Source organism: Oncorhynchus keta, chromosome 33 (assembly GCF_023373465.1).
Source record: "Oncorhynchus keta strain PuntledgeMale-10-30-2019 chromosome 33, Oket_V2, whole genome shotgun sequence".
Taxonomy (NCBI): Eukaryota; Metazoa; Chordata; class Actinopteri; order Salmoniformes; family Salmonidae; genus Oncorhynchus; species Oncorhynchus keta.
This window is the reverse complement of record NC_068453.1, coordinates 11,078,021-11,100,838: the sequence shown is the minus strand read 5'-3', so window position 1 is coordinate 11,100,838 and position 22,818 is coordinate 11,078,021. Positions and strand designations below refer to the sequence as shown.

The following is a 22,818-nucleotide window of genomic DNA, read 5'->3' as shown; positions in this document are numbered from 1 at the left end:
TTACTCACAAGCAGGATTTTTTTCTTTTTTTTGGGGGGGGGGGTTATTACAAGTATGCAGGATATTTATTTTCTCCGGGTCGTGATTTCTTTGCTGAGGCTGAAGTTGAGACCGAGACGTCCCCCTTCCTGGAAGCAGTTGTGGTGACAGCTAAACAAGACAGCTGTCATCTCTGTCACTCAGACAATGGGGCTTAGGGAAAGAGAGCGGGGGAGAGTGGGGGAAGTTTGTCACATGCCTAGTCAGTGGCCCCTTGCTCACTTGTCTGCTGTACGTGTGTGTGGGTTGCGTGAACACACGTGTGTTTTGTGACTGCTAGGTATGTACACTCAAAAGCTTCTTCAATTGATATCCTGTGTGGGTTTGCATGCGTGTGTGTGTGTGTTTATACACGTGCAGTGGGAAGAGCAAGTAATGGATGTAATTTGATAGTAGGTGGCCCCTCACTCCTCCCCTCTTCCCAGATGGAGGGATGTGATGAACAAAGACAGATGAATATAGAGGCCTCACAAAGACCTCACGGGGGGGGGGGCTGTTTGTGTGTGGAGACAGACAGTAAAAGCTGATGCAGCACGCTTCATATCGGGGCGGCAGGTAACCTAGTGGTTAGAGTGTTGGGTTAGTAATCCAAAGGTTGCTATATCGAATCCCCGAGCTGACAAGGTAAAAATCTGTCGTTCTGCCACTGAACAAGGCAGTTAACCCATTGTTCCTAGGCCGTCACTGTAAATACGATTTATAAAAAAAATTCTTAACTGACTTGCCGAGTTAAAAAGGTTAAATAAATAAAATATGACCTCTACACTGCCTCTACCCTCCCTCCCACACAAAGACACTTTACCTGAGAATACAGGCCTGTTTTTCCTCTCTATCTCTGCCGTCCCTCTCTCTCTCTCTCATCTCATTATCCTCACCCATCCCTTTTGTCTCTCCTCTTCATCTGTCGCTCTGTATTCTTTCTCTCCTCTCGCTCTCCTCTCCCCCTGTCCTCTCCTCTCAGCTGGCGTGAGGAGGCGTAGGGATCTCTGTGTTCTCAGTTTGCGGTGCCGTTGACATGCAATATTGCGTAAAGCTACAATATCGCAACATCCCTTTTCAGTGTCAAAAGTGAATGAGATGGAGAGAGAACACAGACATTCCCCTCAGCTTGTCCTCACACACACATACACAACCCAACCAGCCCACAGATAGAGGCAGTAGGCAGGCAGATTAAGCCTGAGACTGAGGTGAAGTGGGATAGCTCTGCATTAGACTTGCTCTGACCTATATTCCCCTTTTAATCTGAGTCATGTATGATTTCCTCTGCCTGGCCTAGTCATTAGGCAGGCTGTCACCTAGTGGACACTGCCATTACTGTATATGTTTGTCATGACAATATGTTAAAACCTATTTGGGCTAGGGGGCAGTATTTTGACATCTGGATGACAAGCGTGCCCAAAGTAAACTACCTGTTACTCAGGCCCAGAAGCTAGGATATGCATATATTTGTTACATTTGGATAGAAAACACTTTAAAGTTTCTCAAACTGTTAAAATAATGTATGTGAATATAACGGACCTGATATGGCAGGCGAAAACCCGAGGACAAACCATCCAGAAGAAAAACAATTCAGCCCACCATTGATTCCTATGGCTGTCATTTTTAATATGAAGGAAATTACCTCCCAGATTGCAGTTCCTATGGCTTCCACTAGATGTCAACAGTCTTTAGAAAGGGTTTCAGGCTTGTTTTTGGAAAAATGAGCTAGAATTTGTAGTTTTTCTAAGTGGCTCACATTTTGGCTGTAGTGTTTGTTACGTATTCTGGTGAATGAGCATACTTTGTTGTTTTTCTCCGGTAATGCCAATAACGATTCTCCGTCTTATATTGTATTGTTTATTTACGTATTAGGGTACATGAGGTTTGATTATAAATGTTGTTTGACTTGTTTGGGGAAGTTTATTGGTAACGTTTGGGATTCATTTTGTATGCATTTTGAAGGAGGAAAACCGGTGAATTATTGAATGAAGCGTGCTAGCTAAACTGAGTTTTTGGGGATATAAAGGACTTTATCGAACAAAACAGCCATTTGTGATGTAGCTGGGACCTTTTGGAGTGCCAACAGAAGAAGATCTTGAAAGGTAAGTGATTTATTTTATCGCTATTTCTGACTTTCGTGGCACATCTGCCTGGTTGGAAAATGTTTTTAATGCTTTTGTGTGCTGGGCGCTGTCCTCAGATAATTGCATGGTGTGCTTTCGCCGTGAAGCCTTTTTGAAATCTAACACAGTGGCTGGATTAACAAGAAGTTCCGTTTTTAACTGATGTATGACACTTGTATTTTCATAAATGTTAAATATGACTATGTCTGTCATATGAATTTCGGCTCTGCAATTTCACTGGAAGTTGACGATGGGACAATAGCGTCTCACTGATCCGCAAGAAGTTTTTAAACAATCCGTTTCGTTTGACATTTTTACTCTATTTTCATTGATGATCTGAATAAATCACTAGATAGCCTGATTGTAAATCAGCAGAGTATGTGGTTTATTGCAGAGATTGAGAGCATGTCTGCGTGTGGTGTGTCAACTTCCTTGTACCATACGCGGTGAAAACCCTGTTTGTGTTTTAGGCTGACAGTGCCTAAAGTGAGCTTTTTATGCGACGTCGTTCAGGCCTAGACACGTTTCTCAGAACCAGGGGAGCTCCTTCTTTATGAGAGGCTTTAGTTAGTGTGATTCACGCGCTAGGAGAGACCTGCATGTTAAAGCAGCCACAGCAGAACACCCAGTCTCTCTCAGACTTGGCTTTGTAATGAGCAGAAAGAGAAGGGGCACTGAAGCGTCTCACAGGATGCTGCTGAAAGGTGGCGGACACACACATTAGCATGCACATGCACACAAACACACACACAATTAGCGCCTCTGTAACAGCACACTGCTCTCCTTCAAAACTCATAATCTTGCCTTTTATGAATACATTCAGACCAGAGCGAACAAAGCACCAAACAAGCAGAATTTCTATCTTACTCCTTGTGAGGTCTTGCATGATTTACTTGCATTGACATTTGTAGGAGTAAGCCTATTTCGCGGCTTACATTTGTGTTCATCGAACGTTATGGATCCCGGTATGATGTTATGTGTAGTAATTACTTTGGTTTTAATGTATTTACATTCTGTGCGTGCCCTTGCCACCTCAGAGAAGCTGTACACTTATCTTTTATGAAAGCTCATTTTGAGGTGTTATGATTCGAGGGAAGGCTATTGTTGCCAGTGAGCGCTTGTTTCCCCATAGCCTGCTTCTCGCCGTTATCTCGACATACAAAGGCATCGAAAGGACAACTGGAAATGGAAAAGGTGAAATGAAAGCCGTTCCTCGTGAGCGATTTCACCAGCCTAGCTTTTGTTGGCCTGTCTTTCCCTCTCTCTCATCGAGAGAGAGAGTTTATGTATATATATTATAATATCTAGCTGAGCTGACGCGGCGTGGCGCAATCTGGTTCTTCTCGCTTCACGGCCGTATCGTCTAGATGCTGTGAGGCAGGTGCAGGTGTGTGCATATACTCTATGCTGTGAGACCGACGTCTGCTGCCTTACGCGGTCAGCTCCTGTTGATTCCTCCTGCTTTAAAATGCATAGCCGCCTCTTCCAGGGTCGAAGCTCATCCCCAGGAAATCACATTTTGTGAGAGAGAGCAGAGCGCTGAAGCGCATCGGCACGTCTTTAATCCGTGTCTCAGTGTTACAGCGCTCTGTCAGATGACCAGGCTTGGCCCAAAGCTTCGTGCCCCATGTCTCACTGGACCGCGGTGTGCGTATACACACACATATACGTTCCTCTGCGCCAATGATGCTAAGTGTGTTTGGAGGGCCTGAAGACTATAGGCATATGTGTACTTAACCACGGGAGGGGGCTGAGTCATTGCCTTGTGTCAGTAACACAGTGGAAAAATATGTTATGAGTGGGTATTTAAAGACGCATGCCTGTTCTCCGCAGAATGTCCATCTGTAATGTTTCCCTAGAACTGGGACATAATGGGTTGGGACCCATTCAAACAACGTGGTTAATTCTGGGTTACTCTGTCATGTTTATTCGCATAGCTAGAATAGAGTTTTTTGGCCACGGTCGAGTCCAAAAAATGGCACAGCAAAGCAATAATAAGACTGTCTTAGACAGATGCTGTCTTTGTTTTCGACCGGGGCTCCGCTGTATGGCAGAAATAATGCTGTTTCTCTACCCGTGTCGAAACCACAATGGCATACCTGTACCAACTACCAGCCCTTTGCCAGAGAATAGTGATATACCGATATGACACTTTTGGCCTATATCTGATATTTTCCTTGCCAAAAAACCTTTCCCAATTTATTTTTGTGCTGCCTTTTAAGTATTTTAGTAAAGTTAAATTGTTAGACCTCTGCGTCCATGTGTGTGTTAAGGCACTGCATCTCCGTGCAAAAGAGGCGTCGCCACAGTCCCCGGTTCGAATCCAGGCTGTAGCTAATGTCAGCCGATTCCTATATGTTCACCGATATATTGTGCATCCCTACCAGAGAACATTAAGAATCTGTTCAGAACATTGAATAAATCACTGATTCTGTCGGGTATTTGGATAGTCTAACTCTGCTGTCAAGAGTTCCCGTTATGAAACCCAACCGTTTCCTGGTTGTGAAGTCAAACCCAAGCAGATGGCTGTGGCTTGAGATGTAAATCCTGCAGACGCCAGAGTATAAATAAAGCAGGACTTTAACCATCCTCAACTCACAGCCTTGCACATAGCGCAGCAATAGGAAAAGGAAGGGAGGGAACGAGAGGGACGGATAAGAGCAGGGGAAAAGCGAGGGATGTCACCTTCCATTTTGAATATCACTTACTGCTGATTAATTGTTTTTGCAACTTCCTGCAAATCAATTGCGGTCTCGTTCTCGCCATTATTTATTAACCTGGTTACATTCCATTCCAGTATGTGTGGATTGGAGTAGGAACCCAACAACTACACATTTGAATAATGGAAAATGCACACTTGCTCATTTCTGTCAGCAGGGTCAATGGACCACCCGTGTCTGTGGTGATGAATTAGCATATTAATGATGTGTTGAATAATTGATGACGGAGGAGTGGATTACGAGTGTGATTCGTTGTTGGAACACAAATCGGAGAGAAATGGGATGAGGACGGGCTGTTAACCACTTTTACGGAGCCTTTTGAACTCAAGTTGCTCATTGGTTGGCGTCGACTGCAGGTTGTTTTTCTAGTTCTTTTGGCAGAGACTCTCTGCACTAAGAACCTGCTATGTCTGTTTCATTGTCTCCTCTGAATATTCTGTCTGGTTCATGCAAGACAACTGTTTAATCTTCTTTTAAAGTATACTTTCAAACGTTATGCCTGCCACACCCAATCGGTAGCTACTTACCTTTTACATCTTGCGTGGTTTGAACACGTGACACCAAGGTCTGTGTAATACCTAGCTAGCTGTAAACCAATCAATTCAGTACAGCCTGTGAAACCCAGTGCCTTTGAACACAACAAACTACACCAAAGCCTGTCTGAACCAGTGTTTTGCATCATGTTCCTATACGGAGCTTAGAGGGAGACCGACAAACCAACTGTAGGGTCACTTGACAGGCCTCGACTCCAAATGGCAGCCTAAAGCACATGTAAGCCTAATTCACACAAACGCTCTTTGTACCGATCTGCCTGCCTTTCCCCATCCACCCTGGACAGAACACTGAGCTCAAAGTACACAGCCAGTCTTCTCTCTGGCTTTGGGGGGGGGACTGCCTTAGGATTAGGGCAAGGTGAGAGTCGCAGCCGCACGCAGCCCATGGGTAGATTACTGGAGGTTAGTGCGACTAAGTCTCCACTTTGGCTCAGGAGTGGAGCCTACAGTAGTCAGTTCCCGTTTGAACATATGTCTTTTCATCTCAAGTCTAAAGGAGATATTGTCATATAACTTCATGGTTCTCAGTCACTGTTCAGTCCAGCACTTTTATTTAAGTTTGACTTTTATCCCATTTCCTGAATGTGTGTGTGTGTGTGTGTGTGTGTGTGTGTGTGTGTGTGTGTGTGTGTGTGTGTGTGTGTGTGTGTGTGTGTGTGTGTGTGTGTGTGTGTGTGTGTGTGTGTGTGTTTCCTTCAGTTTCCTGCAGTCTTTACGTAATGTCTAAGTTAGTTCAGCATGAACAAGGCTGCCTGGTCAGAAATAGGAACAGCCATTTGCCCACGAGTAGATGTGTGTCACAGCAGAGCAGAGCACAGCTTGTGGTGACTGAACTCCTGCCTCAGACCAAGCCGACTGGAAACATGGGCCCTGACCCTGTGTGACAGGTTCACCACTATGAGGCTATGTGCGTGCCTGTGTTCATGTACACATATCATATCTGTGCATCTGTGGTTTCGCTATATTTGTGTGTGAGACTTCTTTTTCTTATGGACGCCCGAGTGGTGCAGCGGTCTAAGGCACTGTGTGTCTCGGTGCAAGAGGCATCACTACAGTCCCTGGTTTGAATCCAGTCTGTATCACATCATGTCCCCTTCTTTCTTTCCTGTGTGTGTGTGTGTGTGTGTGTGTGTGTGTGTGTGTGTGTGTGTCCTGCCTTTTTAAGGCGACACTTCCTCCTCTTCCCCGGAGAGAAAATAAAAAATAGTTTCCCCGCTGAGTGAACACCTTTCAGGGCCAACATCTTTGGAAAAGAGCCATGCCAGATAGCAGACAGACAACAGCTGGGGAATGGATTACCAAGAAACGATTAAAAACTCTACTTCAAACTGCATCATTTAGTGCACTGCAGCTGGAAAACGCTACTTGTGGTTCAAGCGTTAGCACAGTGCAAGTAAAGTGTGTTGGAAGTTATATTTCATGTAGTGGAACCTCCCAATTAAAGTTTCACTGACTTTGCAGCCGGGTCAGGTAAACAAGGTTGCCCTGTGCCCCATGAAATGAAAACCCCTCTCCAAAACCCTTGCCTGACTCCAGTCTTCCTCATTTCCATGTCGTAGGTACTATCCTTATTAGATGCGTTTCCCCCAGAGTGTGGCAGCTTGGAAAATTCTCTGAGTGCTGTTATCATGTCCTGTTTCTCAGAACCACAGAGAATGGCGTCTGTCGACACTCCTCACTGCTAACCCAGCTATTAGACGCTGTTCGAGTGCTCTGTGTTGATCGACTGAGATTGTTACTCTTTATTTTTCTCTCTTGCGTCCTTGTTCGTTCTCTCTCCTTCCCTCCTTTCTCTCTCCTCCTCACCCTGCCCCTGTTCTTTAGGCTCTCTCTCGCGCTCTCTCTAACTGACCGTGCTGCTCATCAAAGAGAGTCCTACTCTTAAACCTCCGCAGGTTTTGCCTCCCTCCTCTACAAGAGGCCTCCTAGCAGAAATGACAGAATGACATTATTTTCCCTGTAGTTCAGCATGACACCCAGAGGCTTACTCAATCTACCAGCAGCCAGCAGGCCATTCTCTTCCCTGTTTCTGTCTGCCCAGGGAACACTGGAAACAAATCACAGCACAACCTCAGTCAAGACAGTTGAGCTCGGATTCAATTCTAGTGACATGAAAAGAGTGATTTAAGACTTTTTTTTTTTGATTGTGTGTGTGTGTGTCGAGTTGGTGTGTGTTACCTAGATACACACGTAAAAATACACACCGGTATTAAAGTATATCTTCTATTGTGTTTCAGTGCTGGCCAGTTTCAGAGGGACGGTCCAGCATGGCTTGCCATTGGAGATTGGGGACACGGTGCAGCTCCTGGAGAAATGTGAAGGTAACTGATAACCTCTACTCATTTCACACCCACATAAACCACGAATCCCCCTTCGAGCTTCACAGACAGCCACTGTGACTCACAGATGGGCTGCTACTGGGGCTGTAGTCAACCTTTTTGAAGTTGGGCCACGTTTCCTTCCCCAGTCTGTCCCTCCAGGAGTATTGTGTTGCACATGAAATGTTAAGACTTAAAAAAAAAAAAAGATCTATTTGATGAGATAAACGTTTGTGGAGGCTCTCAGTTTGCTACTGTTTCCTGTGCCGCGAGAGGGAGAAGACTTCGGTTCCTGCTTCCCGCCCACACTGAGCTCTGCTTGCCAATGTGTGTGTGTGTGTGTCCCTGTTTGGCTGTGTATTGCGAAGGAGTGTGTGAGCCTCAAGGCCGAGTCGCTCACACTCACGGGTTCATTTTTGACATAGTTTCAGACAGAGCAGGTGCCCCGTCACACTTTCCTGTTTCCACCCAGCTAACTTACACAGCATTGACGCAACCTTCCTCCCTTCTCAGGGCATCACGATCTCACTTCCTGTTGTTGCTCAAGGACACACAGACAGACAGATGACAGGTCCGTCTGAGGTGGCTGATGATTCATTACAAACTCCCCAAAGGAAATGATCTGACATCTAATAAACACTATAAATGCAAAAGTATGTGGACACCCCTTCAAATGAGTGGTTTAGACTATTTCAGTCACACCCGTTGCTGACAGTTGTATAAAATCAAGCACACAGCCATGTAATCTACATAGACAAACAATGGCAGTAGAATTGCCTTACTGAAGAGCTCAGTGACTTTAAATGTGGCACTGTCATAGGATGCCACCTTTCCAACAGCTCAGTTCATCATATGTCTGCCCTGCTAGAGCTGCCCCGGTAAACAGTAAGTGCTTTTTATTGTGAAGTGGAAACGTATTTCCTGACTAACAGCTCTTGTGCTGATGTTGCTTCCAGAGGCAGTTTGGAACTCAATAGGAGCAACAGCGACTCAGCTGTGAAGTGGTAGGCCACACAAGCTCACAGAATGGGACCGCTGAGTGCTGTAGCGTGTAAAAATAGTCTGTCCTCGGTTGCAACACTCACTGCCATTGTTCCAAACTGCCTCTGGAAGCAACGACAGCACAAGGACTGTTCGTCGGGAGCTTCATGAAATGGGTTTCCATGGCCTAGCAGCCCGCACACAAGCCTAAGATCACCATGCGCAATGCCAAGCATCGTTTGGAGTGGTGTGAAGCTCGCCGCCATTGGACTCTGGAGCAGTGGAAACGCATTCTCTGGAGTGATGAATCACGCTTCGCCACCTGGCAGTCCGACAAATGAATCTGCGTTTGACGGATGCTAGGATAACGCTACCTGCCCCAATGCATAGTGCTAGCTGTAAAATTTGGTGGAGGAGGAATAATGGTCTGGGGCTGTTTTTCACGGTTCGGGCAAGGTCTCTTAGTTCCAATGAAGGGAAATCTTAACATTACAGCATACAGTGACATTCTAGACGATTCTGTGCTTCCAACTTTGTGGCAACAGTTTGGGGAAGGCCCTTTCCAGTTTCAGCCTGAAAATGCCCCCGTGCACAAAGCGAGGCCCATACAGAAATGGTTTGTCGACATCGGTGTGGAAGATCTTGATCGGCCTGTACAGAGCCCTGACCTCAATCCCATCGAACACCTTTGGGATGATTTGGAACGTCGACTGCGAGCCAGGCCTAATCGCCCAACATCAATGCCCGACCTCACTAATGCTCTTGTGGCTGAATGGAAGCAAGTCCTCGCAGCAATGTTCTGACGTCTAGAGGAAAGCCTTCACAGAAGAGTTTAGGCTGTTACAATATGTTCCGGTCCCCACAAACCAAAGACAAGTGTGTTGACAAGAAGGTCTATCTATTCTGTCCTAGAGAGGAGACAAGTTACTTTAAAAAAAAATGGTTTCTGCCAGTGCTGATACTATGTCACCAAGTTACTACTGTAGGGTGATAGGTGACATATGTCTCCTCTGACACGCTCTGGCCAAGCGAAACCTAGAAAGAGTTCGTAAAGAGCCTCGTGGAGGTCCATCAGTAGGCAAGACCATGAGACAGTGGCAGCAGTGAGGCTCATTCTCACCTCTTTATCACGAGTAGCACATTATGACCTTAGGTTACTGGTGCTACTTACACTTCCTGTTGCTACTTACAGCCCGTGGTACTACTGACGCTCACCAGCTTGGCCGGTGGCCAGAACAAATACTGGGTGCTCAGTGCCATGTAACACCGGGCCTGGTAGGCTTGCAGTAAACAGTGCAGCGACAAAATCCTGCCTCCCGTGATAAAGTGTTCCAGCTGGCTGTTTTTTAAATTTTCTCCTTCAGTTTTCCAGCTCGGCAGCTCGACGACTGGTGCGGCCCGGCGCTGATGTGTCGACACTTCAGTAACCCGGTTCTGTGTCCCAAATGGCAGCCCTGTAACTCATAGTGCTCTGGTCAAAAGTAGTGATAGAAAGAAAGGTAGCGGGTCTGAAAGTCACAGTGACACGATGAAAATGTCTTTTTTTTTTTTTTTTTTTTTGTCTCCTCAGGCTGGTACAGGGGGTTCGTCCATAAGAATCCAAATGCCAAGGTGGGTGAGACTCATGTGTGTTATTGAGGCTGTCAGCGCAGCTGCTATTTTCAGATTCAGAAATATCTCTGCTTTGATCTGAGGGCTGTGCAGTGAGCAGGTCAGTAGGGAGAGGCTCATAGTTTAATAATGTCCCGTTGCCACGGACTTACACACACGCGCGCACACACACACACGCATTATTAATTTGTATTGATTATCTGCATCATTTACGCTCGCTAACAGAATGTGTTAGTGGTAGTGCCGTTTTAATGATACAGTTAAAGTGACATTCCCCATTCATTACTTTGTTTATTCTCTCCCCCCAGGGTATTTTCCCATGCACTTACATTCACTTGAAGAACGCCCATATCAAGAACAAAGGGTGAGTAATGAGTGTATTGTGTGTGTGTCTGTCCGTTTCCGTGTGTGTCTCCCCGTGTCTGTCTCTGAGAAGGCAAACAGCCTTATTAGATCAGCCAGTCTGGGAGGCGAGGTAGGTTTATGTCATTTCTGCGGAGAGGAAACGTTAGATAAACATTTAGATCAACGTCACCGTAGCAGAACGGAGGCCTCTTGGACCAGCCTCTCATAGTGACACTGCGTTATCTGTCGCGTGAGTGTGTCTTTTAACCCATGTGCTCGGTAGGTATACCGTAGTAATGTGATGTCCCTCTCTCCTCTCTCTCTGACCCACAGGCAGTTTGAGACGGTCATCCCCACAGAGGACTCTGTTATCACTGAGATGACATCCACCCTGAGAGACTGGGGGGCCATGTGGAAACGTCTCTACGTGGTAAAGACTGTTCAACACACGCATGCAGGAATGCATGCAGGAATTTACACATACACACATGTACGTGCGTGTTCCCATGTGTTCCCCACACATCCTGCAGAGAGGAGAATAGACCTGAGAACCGTTGCAGACAGGGAATGCCTTTCAACTAGTGGGCAATACATTATGCCTCAGGTGTTTTTCCTGCAGCAAACAGTGGAAGCTTTTTTCCTGCATATTAATGAGTAACATTGTTTGTGTTTGTGTCTAATAAATGATCTGTGCTTGTTAGACATAAAATCTGAATTTGTGATGCATTACTTGTTATAGCAGGCTGACTGTCTGGTCCCAATTGTTTTACTCTGAAATGTCTCTTGCTCTCTTGCTTTCTCTCTCTCCTGCTCTCTCTGTCGCTCCCTCGCTCTGTCGCTCCCTCGCTCTCGCTCCCTCGCTCTCTCGCTCTGTCGCTCGTGCTCTGTCGCTCCCTCGCTCTCGCTCCCTCGCTCCCGCTCCCTCGCTCTCTCGCTCTCGCTCCCTCGCTCTGTCGCTCGTGCTCTGTCGCTCGTGCTCTGTCGCTCGTGCTCTGTCGCTCGTGCTCTGTCGCTCCCTCGCTCTGTCGCTCGTGCTCTGTCGCTCCCTCGCTCGTGCTCTGTCGCTCCCTCGCTCGTGCTCTGTCGCTCCTCGCTGCTCTGTCGCTCGTGCTCTGTCGCTCGTGCTCTGTCGCTCGTGCTCTGTCGCTCGTGCTCTGTCGCTCGTGCTCTGTCGCTCGTGCTCTGTCGCTCGTGCTCTGTCGCTCGTGCTCTGTCGCTCGTGCTCTGTCGCTCTGTCGCTCGTGCTCTGTCTCTCTGTCTCGTGCTCTGTCTCTCGTGCTCTGTCTCTCGTGCTCTGTCGCTCGTGCTTTGTCGCTCGTGCTCTGTCGCTCGTGCTCTGTCGCTCTGTCTCTCGTGCTCTGTCGCTCTGTCTCTCGTGCTCTGTCTCTCGTGCTCTGTCTCTCGTGCTCTGTCTCTCGTGCTCTGTCTCTCGTGCTCTGTCTCTCGTGCTCTGTCTCTCGTGCTCTGTCTCTCGTGCTCTCTCTATCTCTCGTGCTCTCTCTATCTCTCGTGCTCTCTCTATCTCTCGTGCTCTCTCTATCTCTCGTGCTCTCTCTATCTCTCGTGCTCTCTCTATCTCTCGTGCTCTCTCTATCTCTCGTGCTCTCTCTATCTCTCGTGCTCTCTCTATCTCTCGTGCTCTCTCTATCTCTCGTGCTCTCTCTATCTCTCGTGCTCTCTCTATCTCTCGTGCTCTCTCTATCTCTCGTGCTCTCTCTATCTCTCGTGCTCTCTCTATCTCTCGTGCTCTCTCTGTCTTGTGCTCTCTCTGTCTCGTGCGCTCTCTGTCTCGTGCGCTCTCTGTCTTGTGCTCTCTCTGTCTTGTGCGCTCTCTGTCTTGTGCTCTCTCTGTCTTGTGCGCTCTCTGTCTTGTGCGCTCTCTGTCTTGTGCGCTCTCTGTCTTGTGCGCTCTCTGTCTTGTGCGCTCTCTGTCTTGTGCTCTCTCTGTCTTGTGCTCTCTCTGTCTTGTGCTCTCTATCTCTCGTGCTCTCTCTGTCTTGTGCTCTCTCTGTCTCGTGCGCTCTCTGTCTCGTGCGCTCTCTGTCTCGTGCGCTCTCTGTCTCGTGCGCTCTCTGTCTCGTGCGCTCTCTGTCTCGTGCGCTCTCTGTCTCGTGCTCTCGCGGTCTGTCTCTCACGGTCTCGCGGTCTGTCTCTCACGGTCTCGCGGTCTGTCTCTCACGGTCTCGCGGTCTGTCTCTCACGGTCTCGCGGTCTGTCTCTCACGGTCTCACGGTCTGTCTGTCTCTTGTGCTCTTTCTGTCTCTCTGTCTCTCTGTCTCTGTGTAGAAGAATGATGGGGATCTGTTCCATCGGTTGTGGCACGTGATGAATGAGATCTTGGACCTGAGGAGACAGGTTCTGGTTGGTCACCTCACCAACGACCGCATGAAAGACGTCAAACAGCACATCACTGCCAGGTTGGATTGGGGAAACGAGTGAGTAGTGGGGAGAGAGAAACATTCCTGCATCCCCAGTCCCCCAGTCCCTCTGTCTTTGAATGTCACACTCCCTCCCCAGGCACATGCTGTGCTCAATCAGTTCCGTTCCCCTTCAAACAGACACACCACACGTTCATACAGACAAACACACTTTTCATTTCGTATCAGACACACAAACACTTTCCACTGCGTCTCTATCTCCCGGGCTGATGAAACGACACCTGTCAGTCCCTTGCTGTTGGGTGTGGACAGATGACAGACCGCTCCCCCTGCAAACACCAGTTTGAAGAGTTCTGTGACCCTGCCTCTCCTTGTCTTATACCATCCCATGCTCTGATAGACTTATCTATTCCTGGGAGATTAGAGTGTGTTTGTGGGTACCACTCTATGCCTCTATGTCCCTGTGAGACATAGCAGTCTTCCAGTTCTGTCAAGTGTGTCCTGTCTGAATGGTTTGATGCACTGACAGTCCTGTTGTGTGTGTGTTCCAGACAGCTGAGTTTGGACCTGGTACCCCGCAGGGAGTTCAGCATGGTGGACCCAGACGAGATCAGCGTCACAGAACTCTTCAAACTGGTGAGTTCTATTCCCAAAACCAGGAACAATTGCCTGAACACTGTTCTCTTGTTACTGTGTATTCCCAACTCACTATCCTCATCAATCCAGGTAACCCACTGTTCCTAGGCCGTTCATTGAAAATAATAATTTGTTCTTAACTGACTTGCCTAGTAAAATAAAGGTAAAAAAATCCACTGTCCACTATACCTTTCTGTAGCATTAGCCACATAGCTAGCCCTAGCGACTGCTGTGTGTTTGCCACGCAGTCTGTAATTCAGACACCTATTTTACTCTTTTAAGGCAGAAAAAAGGTAGATTAGAGTCTCCCTTCGTCTTTCCCTTCCTCACTCTCCTCCCCAGGCAGCCCCCCCCCCCCCGAAACCATAGCGACCACATCCCCTGCCTGATGCTCCAATCCTGATGTGAGGCACTTAGTCCTTTTTTTTTCGCTAAACAAATAATGTACAGGGGATGAGAGAGAGGGGAGTGGGGGATGAGTGAAGTAAAAGCCTAATGCGGGTGGAAATGTAGTCATTCCTTAGTAACTGAGACGGAGGAACAAAACACATTACAGTTGTCGTCATGGATGCAAAACAATAATAACATCGCCATCATCATGACAACGGCAGCTGAGGACCCGTTTGAATTTGTTTGGTGACAAAGGCATATCTTTCTTTGTGCCCTTCTTCATTGTGTGGCTTTATTGAGTTGTAGACAGGGCTGTTGCGGTGACTGCGTTACTGTGACACCGGCAGTCGTGAGTCATGACTAACCAACATGTGTTGGTTAGTACCCGACTCGCTAATGATCATCAGGTCGCTAATGGCCTGTTACCTAGGGCTCTATTGTTCCTCTAACCACTCTGACATCAATGCAAATGGGTTTGAAAAACACATCAAAACAGTATGCGCTTTTAAAACTCACCTCACTGCGATTGGTCAATTTGAAGAAAGAAGTTCAACAGCAGGTTGAACCTGAGTGGGAACATGGTCATTGTGGGTGTTGTTTTAAAGACAAACACAACGAAATGGACAGCGCTTTTCAAGGTGGTGATTCGTTTAAAACAGCCGCATATTAGAGAATTATGCATACTGATAGGCCTATATGAGCCCAAGCCTGAAAAACCACTGAATTAAAATGATGACTGTTCTGTTATACAATATATAGCCTACCTGCATATTACAGAAGGCAGAAAAACATGACAAAAAAAACTGATTTACAATATCTTTGGTACGTAATTGAGCACACAGCCGTGCAATATTCATAGACAAATATAAGCAGTAGACTGGTCTTACCGAGGAGCTCAGAGACGTTCAACGTTACACCGTCATATGATGCCACCTTTCCAACAAGTCAGTTCGCAATATGTATGCATTGCTAGAGCTGCCTCAGTCAACTGTAATTGCTGTTATTGTGAAGTTGAAAAGTCTAGGAGCAACAACGGCTCAGCCGCAATGTGGTAGGCCACACAAGCTTACAGAACGGTACCGCTGAGTGCTGAAGCAAGTAGCGCATAAAAAAACGTGTGTCCTCGGTTGCAACACGTTCTCTGGTGTGATGAATCATGCTTCACTATATGGCAGTCCAACAGACTAATCTGGTTTTGATAGATGCCAGGAGAATGCTACCTGCCAACTGTAAAGTTTGGTGGAGGAGGAATTATGGTCTGGGACTCCTTTTCATGGTTTGGGCTGGGCTCCTTACTTCCAGTGAAGGAAAATCTCAACGCTACAGCATACAATGGCATTCTAGATGATTCTGTTCTTCCAACTTTGTGGCAACAGGTTAGGGAAGACCCTTTCCTGTTTCAGCATGACAGTGCACAAAGCGAGGTCCATACAGAAATGAGATTGGTGTGGAAGAACTTGACTAGCCTGCACAGAGCCCTGACCTCAACCCCATCAAATACCTTTTGGATGAATTGGAACGCCGACTCCATATTAATGTCCATAATTTTGGAATGGGATGTTTGATGAACAGATGTCCACATACTTTTGATCATTGTGTGTATGTTTTGTTGGGAAAACATGTTACTATCTATGTTCCCAAACATATTTCACTTGATTTCCCAAATTAAGCACTGGGTGGCTGCAGGAAAATGGTTGGAGAAGCCATGGCATACAGAGTTTGGACAGAATATAACCTGCTATGCAGTGAAATAACCGGAGTAGCCTACCCGACATGGGACCAACCAGCGGGGAAGGGGAAGTGTCTTTTTCCTCTTACGTCTGTTCCTGCCCATTTTCATATTGGGCCATTCTAAATCTAAGCAAATTTGACATATTAGTAAAGACTATATTAAATTGAGAATAGTCTGATGTGTGAAATAATGATCACTTGATGACAGAACAGCGTGTGCAGCCTGAGGCAAGGAACGGAGCACAATCCTTCTTTTTTTTTGCACTTTCTCAAATCGTCAATAGCTTAACGTCGTATCATGCAGCCCATATATCTTTGTATTTCTTAGGCATTCTAAGGTTTTTATCATTCGCAGTTAAAGTTGTCAAGTACTTCTAAATCTAGTGTATAGGACCTGTTTCAAATTATCACTTTTACGCTCAACATAGCTACTTCGTATGCGCGCTCGAGCGCCAGAATGGGGAAAAATAACCTTTCTCTGTTATTCAGCTGAGTTCAATTAAAAAGTAATGCCATGAACAAGCCTACAGCGTATGACATGGCACATTAGTCAGATAACATGCAGTAGGCCAACTCATATTCTGTTCTTCTGAAATAATGTTCTGTGTATCATAAAGTTTCTTTAGACCTGCCAAAAATAAATAATGGCTGTATTGTGATGGTGTATATTAATTTGATTTATTATACTTTTTTTTAAAAACTTTAGCTGTTCTAAAGGCGCGCGCATCAGCAGCTTGTGTGTGTGGAGGCCTGGAAGATGCTCAACGTGTTTGTGTTCATTAACGGTCAATTGCCGTGAGACCGGCAGTCATTTGCATGACAACAACCGGCTGACATAATTACATGACTGCCACAGCCCTAGTTGCGGATGGAGTGCTTTGGAGGATTAAACTTGTATGTACAAGCAGATGAGGTGGTGTCTTTGAGTTCATCGACCGAGCCCAACAGTTACTATAGGTGTGCACTGTCTAACATGGCCATTTGGATCAACCTAAAAATATCACTGTTTACAACTAAATGGGTTAGGTTTAAAACATTCAAAAACATTTGTTTTAACCAAATATGATTCAATGCCAACTGTTTTATATTAGATTTTTAACAAACTTATTTCAAGTTGCAACCTATTTCTTTGAACATTGAACTTACTTGTATCATTTTGTTAAAACTAATAAATAACACATTCAAACTAATATATATATATATATACACACAACCCATTTTGTAACAAGTACATTTTCGATTTTTACCTATCCACATTTCTTTAATTGGCTTACAAGCAATTAAATACATGTCCTTTTAATCAAAATATGAACTTGGCTCCATAACATGAAATAATAACTCCTAACACTTTCTTTACATACTTCTTTCACATTAACTGGTTACAATGTTGTGACCAGCTCTTTAATATCACATTACTGATGCAGATATTATTTTAAAATCCTGTACAGTCATTCTGAAAAGTACTTTTTCCTCTCATGGCTAACTACCAGGAGGAGCTTATATTCATGAGCTCACCTTGAGAGACAGCTCTTTTGAAACATCGAGCAACTTGGATGCAGTGTTGCAGTATAAAATCACCTCACGCTACATTGGTGATGCACAAAGCAATTCAAACAACATTGAAATTGCATTACGGATATACCGCTGAAGTCAGACGTTTGAATACACCGTAGCCAAATACAGTTAAACTCAGTTTTTCACAATTCCTGACATTTAATCCAAGTATTGCTAGTAATCCAAGTTGATGCCCTTGTTTTAGGGCAGTTAGGATCACCACTTTATTTTAAGAATGTGAAATGTCAGAATAATATTAGAGAATGATTTTATTACAGATTTTATTTCTTTCATCACATTCCAAGTGGGTCAGAAGTTTACATACACACAATTCGTATTTGGTAGCATTGCCTTTACATTGTTTAACTTGGGTCAAACGTTTTGGGTAGCCTTCCATAAGCTTCCCACAATAATAAGTTGGGTGAATTTTGGCCCATTCCTCCTGACAGAGCTGGTGTAACTGAGTCAGGTTTGTAGACCTCCTTGCCCGCACACACTTTTTCAGTTCTGCCCACAAATGTTCTATATGATTGAGGTCAGGGCTTTGTGATGGCCACTCCAATACCTTGACTTTGTTGTCTTTAAGCCATTTTGCCACAACTTTGGAAGTATGTTTGGGGTCATTGTCCGTTTGGAAGGCCCATTTGCAACCAAGCTTTAACTTCCCGACTGATGTCTTGAGATGTTGCTTCAATATATCCACATTATTGTGGTGTTCTTCGGCTTGCAAGCTTCCCCCTTTTTCCTCCAAACATAACGATGGTCAAACAGTTCTATTTTTGTTTCATCAGACTAGGGGACATTTCTCTAAAAAGTATGATCGTTGTCCCCATGGAGCAGTGGCTTCTTCCTTGCTGAGGACTCGTTTTACTGTGGATATAGATACTTTTGTACCTGTTTCCTCCAGTATCTTCACAAGGTCTTTTTGATGTTGTTCTGGGATTGTTCTGCACTTTTCGCACCAAAGTACGTTCATTTCTAGTAGGTGACAGAACGCGTCTCCTTCCTGAGCGGTATGACGGCTGCGTGGTCCCATGGTGTTTATACTTGCGTACTATTGTTTGTACAGATGAACATGGTACCTTCAGGCGTTTGGAAATTGCTCCCAGAGATGAACCAGACTTGTGGAGGTCTACAATTTTTTCTGAGGTCTTTGCTGAGTTCTTTTGATTATCCCATGATGTCAAGCAAAGAGGCAGTGAGTTTGAAGGTAGGTCTTGAAATACATCCACAAATACATCTCCAATTGACTCAAATGATGTCTATCAGAAGCTTCTAAAGCCATGACATCCTTTTCATTTTTTTCCCAAGGTGTTGAAAGGCACAGTCAACTTAGTGTATGTAAACTTCTGACCCACTGGAATTGTGATACAGTGAATTATAAAATAAATGATCTATCTGTAAACAATTGTTGGAAAAATTACTTGTGTCATGCACAAAGTAGATGGCCTAACCAACTTGCCAAAACTATAGCTTGTTAACAAGAAATTTGTGGAGTGGTTGAAAAACACGTTTTAATGACTCCAACCTAAGTGTATGTAAACTTCCGACTTCAACTGTATATATTTTTACCTCTCCTGTTTTGGCATGTCTTTTGTGATGCGTTTCACAGCAGCACTGATGGATGTGTTGACATGACAACTGCGTCAGAGGTTTGAACCCCCCCCCCCCCTTTTCTTGCATGCTGACTGAAGACCTAGTTAGCCAGTAACTAGCTAACACCAGACACAGATGAAGACCTAGTTAGCCACTAACTAGCGAACACCAGACAAAAATGAAAGGGAAACATGTAAGTATATTTGCCATAGATAAATAGCCTAAACTTTTAATTATATTTGCTGACACCTTACAGTAAACATTCGGCACCAGTAAAGTAGCTATCTAGCAAATGTAGACCACGCCCCTCTGCAAACATGCCTTCTTTGGCAAGAGAATATCATGTTACCGTTGGTGTATAAAATAATACTTAAGATTCCGCCTCGTCCCCTTATAATAATGAATCAACGTGAGGGGACCAGTAACTTTAAGTTCAAACTTTATCAATGTAGAAGCAACTGTAATTTTTCATACTTTGATCAGATTTCCTTCAAATATCCTCCAATTTCTTTAAGATTCATTGCTGGCAGTGAACATAGAACCATAAAAGAAGAACATGTTACCTGGAATGACATTCAAGCTCACGGGTGGCCAAAAGAACAAAGTCACACCCCCAATAGGCCATTCCTCCAGCTCTTCTGATAGGCTGCTGCCGCTACATGGCTCCCACTGCTATGCAATGCAAAGGTTCAAAAACTGATAGTGATCTGTCAAATTCGTTATTTGATTTCAGACATAAATTGAGTAGAATATGGTGAACGAACCAAAGTGTCATTTTGGATCATACCACTCAGAAAAAGCACTTCAGATGAACAACAGTGCCGTTTACAATGAGGATTAGAGAAAGATACCAGGGTGTACTTGGCCAACAAAAGCACAAAGGATTTTGTCAGAGCATGAGTGTTCGGCTAAATTATTTATTCAAGAATACTCTGCGGAGCATGGCGCTTGGTTGGATTCCCAGGACCACCCGTGCGTAAAATGTATGCCCGCGTGACTGTAAGACACTTTGGATAAAAGCGTCTGCTAAATGGTATATTGATATATATTATTACTTTATTGGGACCCAGTCTTGGTGATTTTAAAAAGCACCATTTATTCTACTGTATTGTGCCAACCTCTCTTCCGGTAATTCAGATGTGTGTTTAGGACCACTGAGCTGTAGGTCAGAGAGCCCAGGCCAGAGAGCCCAGGCCAGAGAGCCCAGGCCAGAGAGCCCAGGCCAGAGAGCCCAGGCCAGAGAGCCCAGGCCAGAGAGCCCAGGTCAGAGAGCCCAGGTCAGAGAGCCCAGGTCAGAGAGCCCAGAGCAGAGGAGGGACAGTAGGGCTCACTACACTGTCAGTGGTACTGAACAGTGGTGATGGATAGTTCAGGTTTATCTAGGTCAACATACTGTCTCCCAATTAGCACTAACATGGAAATGGCATGTGGAGAGTAACGCGTTTCACACTATTGTGCCGACCTGAAGCAGATATTTTCTTTTCAAATGGTCCTTTGCCCCACGTTTCATGTGATAAAGGCATAATGGAAGGATCCTTATATACTGTAGCCTTGATTATGTGATCTCTTAAGAATCTCAGTAGGCTGTATTTAACTCTCTCTCTAAAGCCCAGGGACTTTTAGACTGTTACAATACTTGTTTCTGTTTTTCACGCTACTTACTGGAAAATGTTACATGGTGAACCTGGTCCTCTGTAGCAGCTGGATAGTGATTTCGATTCCAAAAACCACCCACACGTAAAAACTGTGTGCATTCATGACTTTAAGTCGCTTTGGATAAAAGCATCTGCTCAATGGCTTAATTATTAAATATATTATGTGAACAATATTGGAACAGTTTGTTAACTTACAAAACTCCACTATACTACTTCCCCTCCCGTATAAAGTGAGGCAGAAACAGTCACATAAGACATTGTCTCCCCTCGGTTGCTTAACGTACTGTATAGTTGAGACAGCATTTCACGAGCAGCTTTCTTCTCTATCGGTTGTCACACAAGCCTATTCATTCCAGATGAAACTAAACTGGCCGATTTAACCCTGTTTACGCGAGCCACAGAAAACATAATGTCTCAATGCCTGCTGGTGCCCTCTCCTCTCCTCCTTCATCCCTCTTTCCTCCTCTTCTCCACCTCTATTAGTCCTCTCCCTTTGGCAGGGACCATAGCAGCCATCTGGTGGAATGAATGAGTGAGTGGGTGCATGCGGGAGTGCAAGGAAGACTTGGATTGGGACCTGGCTCGATGTTAAGTTGTTAGCCACCGGTTCTTCTTTTGTCCTTGTACTGGGCAACAACACAGACAGTGACTAAGGACGATGAGAAGCTCAGTCTTTTCCTGTCCTCAGTTTATGCAGACTTGTGCAGTGAGCTGTGAATACTCTTTACTAAGGCGTCCACATGCTTCAGTACGGCTGGCCGGGGGGACGAAGTCGGCGAACCGAACGAGTGTGCTCGCATACTACCTTAACAGACATTTGCTTGAAAAGTGGGAATTGTGCTGCATGTCCAATTTGAGATGCCGTCGCGAGTATACACTTCCTCAAAATAGTCGGAATGTAACTCAAGAAATCGCTTTCTTTTTTACATTTTTTGCAGAGGAGATCTTTGTTGTGCAATTCTACATCTAACTAAGATGTTTGGTGCAGTTTTTCTAAATGAATGAAAAAAATCATGAAAACAAGTTATCTCTCGTTGAATGACAGCAAAGACTTTGCTGAAGAATCCCTACTGTTGACCAATCACCGACGAAGAGGCGTAGACTTCAGCTACCAAGTTCAGCTTGCCTCAAGAAAACATTTTGTGTGCCCGAACAACCCTTACAAAAGTCCAAATCAAACCAAAACGTCACAAAATGTTGTTGTAGTATATGCACAGTCTCTTCCAAACTGTTTTGACTGGCAAGCATGCAGGGGCCTTTAAAGTACAACCCCCAGACACTGCTGTGTCACATAATAATGTAGAGATGTACTGTAGATCTGGTTGAGTTAATACATTATTATACCGTGCTTAAGAGGGCATAATACTTGATGCTTTGCGTACATTGTGCTACTGTTCATTCTATCCCAGTGTGTGTGTGTGTGTGTGTGTGTGTGTGTGTGTGTGTGTGTGTGTGTGTGTGTGTGTGTGTGTGTGTGTGTGTGTGTGTGTGTGTGTGTGCAAATGAAATAAATATAATTCATTTGAAGCACTCTGTGTTGTGACATTCTTCCTATAAAGGTGTAAATGGCATTTGTGTGTGTGTTTATTCATTTCCTCATGCGTGTGTGTGTGTTGGACCGATCATCAGTTTGTTTTTTTCTACAAAGAGGGCAGCATATTAACTGAAACAAATTAGATTTGGGCGACTATTAGGGAAGCGTGCTGTGGACGTGCAACCTCTGGAATTAAATGGAATGCTTAACACATTTCTGGGAAAATAATATCCATAGTTTTTCCACAGCTTCACTTAAAGGGCCAATCAGCAGTTGAAACAATTAAAAAAGCATTTTTAGCCCGCCACTGTTTTGATAAAAAGTTGAGGGATGGGTCAGGAGAAATGATCTTATGGATGGAGGTACTGGCCATCCGTGATATCAAAATTATAGTTTTAACCATGTGGTGAGGCTTTACAGGTTTTCTTTACAAACATTGGAGTTAAACAAGTGTTCTGATGGGGGTGTGACAGTTGAACTAACTAATGAGACATTTATACCTTATATTCTTCGAGAATCAATGGGTACATATCATTCATGTATATGTCAAAAAAATGGATGCTGCAACTGCTGATTGCCCCTTTAATGGGTGTTGGAATAAAAGGGTGAAAATGCAGAATATATTTGACATATACACTACCATTCAATAGTTTTGGGTCACTTAGAAATGTTCT

At 44.9% G+C, this 22,818-nt stretch overlaps 1 protein-coding gene across 3 annotated transcripts in view; it reads left to right on the top strand.

Moving 5' to 3' along the window:
- The window catches only part of LOC118365935 (dedicator of cytokinesis protein 4-like), a 151,051-nt gene that overhangs the window by 34,666 nt on the left and 93,567 nt on the right, over positions 1–22,818 (top strand). For all 3 annotated transcript variants that reach the window (XM_052491883.1, XM_052491884.1, XM_052491882.1), the window contains exons 2-7: positions 7,653–7,736; positions 10,285–10,325; positions 10,634–10,689; positions 11,004–11,100; positions 12,957–13,105; positions 13,600–13,684. In XM_052491883.1, coding sequence (XP_052347843.1) covers positions 7,653–7,736; positions 10,285–10,325; positions 10,634–10,689; positions 11,004–11,100; positions 12,957–13,105; positions 13,600–13,684 — 512 coding nt within the window. The remainder of the gene's footprint in view (positions 1–7,652; positions 7,737–10,284; positions 10,326–10,633; positions 10,690–11,003; positions 11,101–12,956; positions 13,106–13,599; positions 13,685–22,818) is intronic.